At 50.1% G+C, this 9852-nt stretch overlaps 1 protein-coding gene across 1 annotated transcript; it reads left to right on the top strand.

Annotated features, from left to right (window-relative positions):
* Window positions 1-6332: 6332 nt before the first annotated feature.
* On the top strand, window positions 6333-8543 carry LOC106571053 (basic proline-rich protein-like). The gene is made up of 2 exons (XM_045695271.1): window positions 6333-7282; window positions 7352-8543. The coding sequence occupies exons 1-2, from the start codon at window positions 6333-6335 to the stop codon at window positions 8541-8543; spliced, it is 2142 nt and encodes a 713-aa protein (XP_045551227.1).
* The last annotated feature ends 1309 nt before the right edge of the window (window positions 8544-9852 follow it).

Genomic DNA, 9852 nt, shown 5'->3' with positions numbered 1-9852 from the left:
AGGAAGAGAGATGGTGAGGTGGAGAGGAAGAGAGGTAGAGAGATGGAGAGGAAGAGAGGTGGAGAGGTAGAGAGATGGAGAGGAAGAGAGGTGGAGAGGTAGAGAGGTGGAGAGGTAGAGAGGAAAAGAGAGAAAGAAAACAAGTGGAGGAAGCAGCGTTGTTTCTATGTGCAGACAGTTTATGGGCCATTCTACCATCTACCATCTAGTGTTGTTTCTATGTGCAGACAGTTTATGAGCCATTCTACCATCTACCATCTAGTGTTGTTTCTATGTGCAGACAGTTTATGGGCCATTCTACCGTCTAGCATCTAGTGTTGTTTCTATGTGCAGACTGTTTATGGGCCATTCTACCGTCTACCATCTAGTGTTGTTTCTATGTGCAGACTGTTTATGGGCCATTCTACCGTCTACCATCTACCATCTAGTGTTGTTTCTATGTGCAGACAGTTTATGGACCATTCTACCATCTACCATCTAGTGTTGTTTCTATGTGCAGACTGTTTATGGGCCATTCTACCGTCTACCATCTACCATCTAGTGTTGTTTCTATGTGCAGACAGTTTATGGACCATTCTACCATCTACCATCTAGTGTTGTTTCTATGTGCAGACAGTTTATGGGCCATTCTACCATCTACCATCTAGTGTTGTTTCTATGTGCAGACTGTTTATGGGCCATTCTACCGTCTACCATCTAATGTTGTTTCTATGTGCAGACTGTTTATGGGCCATTCTACCGTCTACCATCTACCATCTAGTGTTGTTTCTATGTGCAGACTGTTTATGGGCCATTCTACCGTCTACCATCTAATGTTGTTTCTATGTGCAGACTGTTTATGGGCCATTCTACCGTCTACCATCTAGTTGTTATGCTTGTGTGGAGAGACGGACCAAGGCGCAGCGTGCTCTGAGTTCCACATATTTTATTTGGTGAAACTACAAAAACAAAAGGAAACAAACAACTAACTGTAACGACAGAGGTGCTACATGCACTAACTCAAAATAAGATCCCACAAAACACAGTGGGGAAATGGCTGCCTAAATATGATCCCCAATCAGAGACAACGATAAACAGCTGTCTCTGATTGGGAACCATACCAGGCCAACAAAGAAAAAACAACCATTGATTACCCACCCTAGTCACACCCCGACCCAACCAACATAGAGAATAAAAGGCTCTCTATGGTCAGGGCGTGACACTAGTCTTGTTTCTATGTGCAGACAGTTTATGGGCCATTCTACATTCTACCATCTAGTGTTGTTTCTATGTGCAGACAGTTTATGGGCCATTCAGAACAAACCAAGAGGTGAAGGAGATCCCCAGCTGCTACACAGGCTGGACCCACCGTGTGTGTGTGTGTTGTTATGTGTGTTTTGTTATGTTTGTGCGTGTGTGTGTCTGTGTGTCTGTGTGTGTGTGTCTGCGTGTGTGTGTGTGTGTGTGTCTGTGTGTGTGTGTCTGCGTGTCTGTGTGTGTGTGTCTGCGTGTGTGTGTGTGTGTGTGTGTGTGTCTGTGTGGGTGGGTGTCTGTGTGTGTGTGTGCGTGTGTGTGTGTGTGTGTGTGTCTGTGTGTGTGTGTGTGTCTGTGTGTGTGTCTGTGTGTGTGTGTCTGTGTGTGTCTGTGTGTGTGTGTGTGTGTCTGTGTGTGTGTGTGTGTCTGTGTTTGTGTGTGTCTGTGTGGGTGTGTGTCTGTGTGGGTGTGTGTCTGTGTGTGTGTGTGTGTGTGTGTGTGTGTGTGTGTGTGTGTGTGTGTGTGTGTGTGTCGGTGTCGGTGTGTGTGTGTCTGTGTGTGTCTGTGTGTGTGTCTGAGAAAGACAAGTCTTTGTCCCTTCTTGATGACTCATGTTGAACTTAGTCATTCTGAGTATCTGTAATATGTTATTGGCACGCCAATAAAACATTCCCTTCTCTATATATTTTCTTATGGTCCCAAACTAACCACCTCCACAAATCATGATCCCCATCGGCTCCCATGTCACAGATAACCATGGAAAATGGAGGCGTCATACTACACAGAGCTCTGGAAAACTATCTTAGTATCATCAGTTATTTCCTCAGATTAGGGCGATGTTAGATGGTGTATGGTATATGTAGATGGAGATGGTAGCTGGTAGATGTAGATGGGAGATGGTAGATGGTAGATGTAGATGGTAGCTGTAGATGGTAGATGTAGATGGCAGATGTAGATGGTGGATGTAGATGGTGGATGTAGATGGTAGATGGTAGATGTAGATGGTAGAAGGTAGATATAGATGGTATATGGTATATGTAGATAGAGATGGGAGATGGTAGATGGTAGATGGTAGATGTAGATGGTAGATGTAGATGGTAGATGGTAGATGGAGATGATAGATGGTAGATGTAGATGGTAGATGGTTGATGTGGATGTAGATGGTAGATGTAGATGGTAGATGGTAGATGGTAGATGTAGATGGTAGATGTAGATGGAGATGATAGATGGTGGATGTGGATGTAGATGGTAGATGGTAGATGGAGATGATAGATGGTAGATGTAGATGGTAGATGTAGATATAGATGGTAGATGGTAGATGGTGGATGGTAGATGTAGATGTTAGATGGTGGATGTAGATGGTGGATGGTGTATTTAGATGGTTGATGTAGATGCTAGATGGTAGATGGTGGATGTCAATTTTAGATGTGGATGGTAGATGGTAACCAGGTAGGCTAGTTGAGAACAAGTTCTCATTTGCAACTGCGACCTGGCCAAGGTAAAGCAAAGCAGTTTGATATATTCAACAACACAGAGTTACACATGGAAAAAACAAACATACAATCAATAATACAGAAGAAAAATCTATATACAGCATGTGCAAATGAGGTAGGATAAGAGAGGTAAGGCAATAAATAGGCCATGGTGGTGAAGTAATTACAATATAGCAATTAAACACTGGAATGGTAGGATGTGCAGAAGATTAATGCAAGTAGAAATATTGGGTTTCAAAGGAGCAAGATAAATAAATACATTATGGGGATGAGGTAGATTGGATGGGCTATTTACAGATGAGCTATGTACAGGTGCAGTGATCTGTGAGCTGCTCTGACAGCTGGTGCTTAAAGCTAGTGAGGGAGATATGAGTCTCCAGCTTCAGAGATTTTTGCAGTTCGTTCCAGTGATTGGCAGCAGAGAACTGGAAGGAGAGGCAGCCAAAGGAAGAATTGGCTTTGGGGGTGACCAGTGAGATATACCCGCTGGAGCGCGTGCTACGGGTGGGTGCTGCTATGGTGACCAGTGAGCTGAGATAAGGTGGGGCTTTACCTAGCAGAGACTTGTAGATGACCGGGAGCCAGTGGGTTTGGCGACGAGTATGAAGCGAGGGCCAGCCAACGAGAGCATACAGGTCGCAGTGGTGGGTAGTATATGGGAGCTTTGGTGACAAAACGCTGTGATAGACTGCATCAAATTTGTTGAGTACAGTGTGGGAGGCTATTTTGTAAATGACATCGCTGAAGTCGAGGATCGGTAGGATGGTCAGTTTTACGAGGGTATGTTTGGCAGCATGAGTGAAGGATGCTTTGTTGCGAAATAGGAAGCCGATTCTAGATTTAATTTTGGATTTGAGATGTTTAATGTGAGTCTGGAAGGAGAGTTTACAGTCTAACCAAACACCTAGGTATTTGTAGTTGTCCACATATTCTAAGTCAGAACCATCCAGAGTAGTGATGCTGGATGGGCGGGCAGGTGCGGGCAGCAATCGGTTGAATAGCATGCATTTAGTTTTACTTGCATTTAAGAGCAGTTGGAGGCCACGGAAGGAGTGTTGTATGGCATTGAAGCTCGTCTGGAGGTTAGTTAACACAGTGTCCAAAGAGGGGCCCGAGGTATACAGAATGGTGTCGTCTGCGTAGAGGTGGATCAAAGAATCACCAGCAGCGAGAGCAGCATCATTGATGTATACAGAGAAAAGAGTCAGCCTAAGGTTGAACCCTGTGGCACCCCCATAGAGACTGCCAGAGGTCCAGACAACAGGCCCTCCAATTTGACATACTGAACTCTATCGGAGAAGTAGTTGGTGAACCAGGCGATGCAATCATTTGAGAAACCAAGGCTGTTGAGTTTGCCGATAAGAATGTGGTGATTGACAGAGTCGAAAGCTTTGGCCAGGTCGATGAATACAGCTGCACAGTAATATCTCTTATCGATGGCAGTTATGATATCATTTAGGACCTTGAGCGTGGCTGAGGTGCACCCATGACCAGCTCTGAAACCAGATTGCATAGCGGAGAAGGTACGGTGAAATTCGAAATGGTCGATAATCTGTTTGTTAACTTGGCTTTCAAAGACCTTAGAAAGGCAGGGCAGGATAGATATAGGTCTGTAGCAGTTTGGGTCTAGAGTGTCTCGCCCTTTGAAGAGGGGGATGACCCTGGCAGCTTTCCAATCTATGGGAATCTCAGACGATACGAAAGAGAGGTTGAACGGGCTAGTAATAGGGGTTGCAACAATTTTGGCAGATAATTTTAGAAAGAGAGGGTCCAGATTGTCTAGCCCGGCTGATTTGTAGGGGTCCAGATTTTGCAGCTCTTTCAGAACATCAGCTATCTGGATTTGGGTGAAGGAGAAGTGGGGGAGGTTTGGGCGAGTTGCTGTGGGGAGCGCTGGGCTGTTGACCGGGGTAGGGGTAGCCAGGTGGAAAGCATGGCCAGCCAAAGAAAAATGCTTATTGAAATTCTCAATTATTGTGGATTTATCGGTGGTAACAGTGTTTCCTAGCCTAAGTGCAGTGGGCAGCTTGGAGGAGGTGCTCTTATTCTCCGTGGACTTTACAGATGGTAGATGGTAGACATAGATGGTAGATGGTAGATGTAGTACATTTCACCATTGTTGTCTAGTCGTTTGAGTTTCAATCAAGCCAGGAAGTGTAGACCTCTTGGACAACATCTGCAGACACACATACACTGGGAAGGAATCTGCAGTCGCTCATCTTGAGTTGCAGCGTTCGTCAGTTCAAGAGTTTAATCAGTTCCAAATGTGTGTGTATGCTGTGTGTGTGTGTATGTGTGTGTGAGAGAGACAGAGAGAGAGAGACAGAGAGAGAGAGAGAGAGAGAGAGAGAGAGAGAGAGAGAGAGAGAGAGAGAGAGAGAGAGAGAGAGAGAGAGAGAGAGAGAGAGAGAGAGCGAGAGAGAGAGAGAGAGAGAGAGAGAGAGAGAGAGAGAGAGAGAGAGCGAGAGAGAGAGAGAGAGAGTAGGACCTGTGTACGTGCACATTTCTTCGCTGACTCAGACTCCCCTCTTATCCCCTCCCTCTTCTCGGACCCCCCCTTATCCCCCCTTTCCCCTCTCACTCCTGGGATGCTTGCTGCAGTACAGTATGGTCTCCCCTCAAGTTGCATTCATCTCTGTATTGTCCCCTTCATAGATCAACATCCAGGAACTCTTAATTCAGGACTGTTTGTGTAACATTCCGGTTATATTGGCTAAATCCCAAATGTCACCCCATTCCCTATATAGTGCACTACTATAGACTAGAGCCTTATTCCCTACATAGGGCACTACTATAGACCAGAGCCCTATTCCCTACATAGTGCACTACTATAGACTAGATCCCTATTCCCTACATAGGGCACTACTATAGACTAGATCCCTATTCCCTACATAGGGCACTACTATAGACTTGAGCCATATTCCCTACATAGGGCACTACTTGGGGAAAAGGGTACCATTTGAGACACATCCAGGTATAAAATAGCCTGCTCTCTAGAGTTTCCTGCTTGTTGTCAGAGGTCTGTGTGTGTGTGTGTGTGTGTGTGTGTGTGTGTGTGTGTGTGTGTGTGTGTGTGTGTGTGTGTGTGTGTGTGTGTGTGTGTGTGTGTGTGTGTGTGTGTGTGTGTGTGAGGGTACGTATGCGTGCCCTGTCCTTCGTCATCACTGTCCCCCTTGTCCCCCCGCCCCACCTGGCCCTGTCTGAGGGAATCTCTTTGTGTTTGTGTGTGTGTGAGAGAATGTGTGCGAAGGGGGGCGTTAAGGAAGCACCTGTCCTGTGTGACCACCCATGCTACTCCGTTTATCTGACCCCGCTCACATCAGGTGGCTTCCTGGTTTGCGTCAGACTCTGCTCCCTGAGGCCTGCCCTGATTGGCAGATGGCAGCTCTGCCTCTTCCTGTCTCAGTGTTCATTGATCTTAAGTGCATTGTTGCTTCCCTGCTTCTCTCTCTCTCTCTGTGTGTGTGTGTGTGTGTGTGTGTGTGTGTGTGTGTGTGTGTGTGTGTGTGTGTGTGTGTGTGAGGGGATTGTTGCTTCTCTGTTTCTAGGGCCTCATAGAGTCTTTGATAAAATTCACTACAATATCATCTAGTCATAACGACATGCATGAACTTACAGATCCCCAGCCCCAATTCCCCAGTACACCAGATCCCCAGCCCCACTTCCCCAGCCCCAATACCCCAGATCCCCAGCCCCAATACCCCAGATCCCCAGCACCAATTCCCCAAATCCCCAGCCCCAGTTTCCCAGCCCCAAAACCCCAGATCCCCAGCCCCAGTACCCAGTCCCCAGCCCCAGTACCCCAGCCCCAATACCCCAGATCCCCAGCCCCAGTACCCCAGATCCCCAGCCCCAATACCCCAGATCCCCAGACCCCAAATTCCCCAGATCCCCAGTACCCCAGTACCCCAGATCCCCAGTACCCCAGATCCCCAGCCCCAATTCCCCAGCCCCAGTACCCCAGATCCCCTGCCCCAATACCCCAGAACCCTCAGCCCCACTTCCCCAGCCCCAATACCCCAGATCCCCAGTTCCCCAGCCTCAGATATCGAGCCCCAGATCCCCAGCCCCAATTCCCCAGTACCCCAGTACCCCAGCCCCAGTACCCCAGCCCCAATTCCCCAGCACCCCAGATCCCCAGCCCCAATACCCCAGAATCCCAGCCCCAAAACCCCAGATCCCCAGCCCCAATTCCCCAGATCCCCAGATCCCCAGCCCCAATACCCTAGATCCCCAGCCCCAATACCCCAGATCCCCACTCCCCAGATCCCCAGCCCCAATACCCCAGATCCCCAGCCCCAATACCCCAAATCCCCAGCCCCAATTCCCCAGATCCCCAGCCCCAATACCCCAGATCCCCAGCCCCAATACCCCAGAATCCCAGCACCAGATCCCCAGATCCCCGGCCCCAATACCCCAGATCCCCAGCCCCAATTCCCCAGCCCCAGTACCCCAGATCCCCTGCCCCAATACCCCAGAACTCCAGCCCAAATACCCCAGACCCCAGTTCCCCAGCCCCAGATATCGAGCCCCAGATCCCCAGCCCCAATTCCCCAGTACCCCAGATCCCCAGCCCCAGTACCCCAGCAGATATGAGCCCCAGATCCCCAGCCCCAATTCCCCAGTACCCCAGATGCCCAGCCCCAGTACCCCAGCACCCCAGATCCCCAGCCCCAATACCCCAGATCCCCAGCCCCAATACCCCAGAACCCCAGCACCAGATCCCCAGATCCCCGGCCCCAATACCCCAGATCCCCAGCACCAGTACCCCAGATCCCCAGCCCCAATTCCCCAGCCCCAGTACCCCAGATCCCCTGCCCCAATACCCCAGAACCCCAGCCCCACTTCCCCAGCCCCAATACCCCAGATCCCCACTTCCCCAGCCCCAGATATCGAGCCCCAGATCCCCAGCCCCAATTCCCCAGTACCCCAGATCCCCAGTACCCCAGCCCCAATTCCCCAGTACCCCAGATCCCCAGCCCCAATACCCCAGAACCCCAGCCCCAATACCCCAGATCCCCAGCCCCAATTCCCCAGATCCCCAGATCCCCAGCCCCAATAACCCAGATCCCCAGCCCCAATACCCCAGATCCCCAGCCCCAACTCCCCAGATCCCCAGATCCCCAGCCCCAATACCCCAGATCCCCAGCCCCAATACCCCAGATCCCCAGTCCAAATTCCCCAGCCCCAATAACCCAGATCCCCAGCCCCAATACCCCAGAACCCCAGCACCAGATCCCCAGATCCCCGGCCCCAATACCCCAGATCCCCAGCACCAGATCCCCAGATCCCCAGAGACGGGCTGTATGCACCTCAACCTCTACCTTCTCCTCTTCCACTACTCTCCTCCTCAGCCTACATGTCTCCCAGCCCAGCAGTAGGCCTGACACTGATCCCTTCAAAATAAACTACATCTACACCCAGAGACCCAGAGACCCAGAGACCCAGAGACCCAGAGGCGCAGAGACGCAGAGACGCAGAGACGCAGAGACGCAGAGACCCAGAGACGCAGAGACGCAGAGACGCAGAGACGCAGAGACCCAGAGACGCAGAGACCCAGAGACCCAGAGACGCAGAGACCCCGAGACCCAGAGACCCCGAGACCCAGAGACCCCGAGACCCAGAGGCGCAGAGACCCAGAGACGCAGAGACCCAGAGGCGCAGAGGCGCAGAGACCCAGCGACCCAGAGACCCAGAGACCCAGAGACGCAGAGGCGCAGAGGCGCAGAGACGCAGAGACCCAGAGACCCAGAGACCCAGAGACCCAGAGACCCAGAGACGCAGAGACCCAGAGACCCAGGCCAGATCATTGCTTAATGCACCACATATCCTTTGGGGAATTACATGACGGTTGCAGCAGTGAAACAGCAAACCGACTTGAACAAACCTCTGTCAAGTACATACAGTGTGGGCACACACACACACACACACACACACACACACACACACACACACACACACACACACACACACACACACACACACACACACATCTCCCCCTCCCATACCCCCCCTCCTTTCAAATCAAATCCTCCTCCTGTACCGTGCCCAGGCATCGTGTGTGTGTGTGTGTGTGTGTGTGTGTGTGTGTGTGTGTGTGTGTGTGTGTGTGTGTGTGTGTGTGTGTGTGTATGTGTTGGAAGTCATCTAGCATCTGGTTTCCATTAGCCAGCTAGGTCTCTGCAGCCTGTGAAGCTGGGGTTCATATCTTGATAACATCAGGGTCAGACCCTCTCTGGAGTTCCACGCTTTACACTGGAGCTCCAGACCTCTAGGCCAACACTCCCTGCCCACCTTCCTGCCCTCTCCCTGGGCCTGAGAGAGTATAGCTTACTCCCTGGAGCTCCAGACCTCCAGTTCTCTAGGCCAACTCTCCCTGCCCGCCTCCCTGCCCTCTCCCATGACCTAACACCCTTCTCTCAAGGCAAAATATGCAAGTGCCTTTGAACGGTGTATGGTAGTAGGTGCAAAACGCACCACTTTGAGTCAAGAACTGCAACGCTGCTGGGTTTTTTCACCCTCAACAGTTTTCCCGTGTGTACCAAGAATGGTCCACCACCCAAAGGACATCCAGCCAACTTGACACAACTGTGGGAAGCATTGGAGTCAACATGGACCAGCATCCCTGTGGAACGCTTTCGACACCTTGTAGTCCATGCCCTGACATATTAGGGCTGTTCTGAGGACAAAAAAGGGGGGGGGGGGTCAATATTAGGAAGGTGCTAAAATAAAACATTTTCCTAAAAGTATAATTTTTTAGAAAGGGCTACTGTTACTGTAGAGGACTGTTTTTCTGAGTAGAGACAATATGGCTGACCTGTGACTTCAAAGCCTCTCATTGGCCAACACGTAGTAATCAGCAATCCAGGGTTCATGTACATCATTCTTCCCTCTGTGCTAGCTCACCCGACCCGTGTTGACCTTGACAATTTGCTGGTTCAATCAGAGGGCCGAATGTGCGTTTCACTAGCTAATCCGTTTTTTGTTTTGTTTTTGCAAGTGTGATACTATCTCTGACAGCGTGGAGAGTAATCAAGTAGGCTCTGTGCTACAAACTGAGTTACAAAAATCTGGCCAGATCATTTCAAGTCATCAGTCTCAAGTCAAAGTCGAATCCTGAGTCTTG

This window comes from Salmo salar, chromosome ssa15 (assembly GCF_905237065.1).
Source record: "Salmo salar chromosome ssa15, Ssal_v3.1, whole genome shotgun sequence".
In the NCBI taxonomy this organism is placed as follows: domain Eukaryota; kingdom Metazoa; phylum Chordata; class Actinopteri; order Salmoniformes; family Salmonidae; genus Salmo; species Salmo salar.
This window is presented reverse-complemented; position numbering and strand designations above follow the sequence as displayed.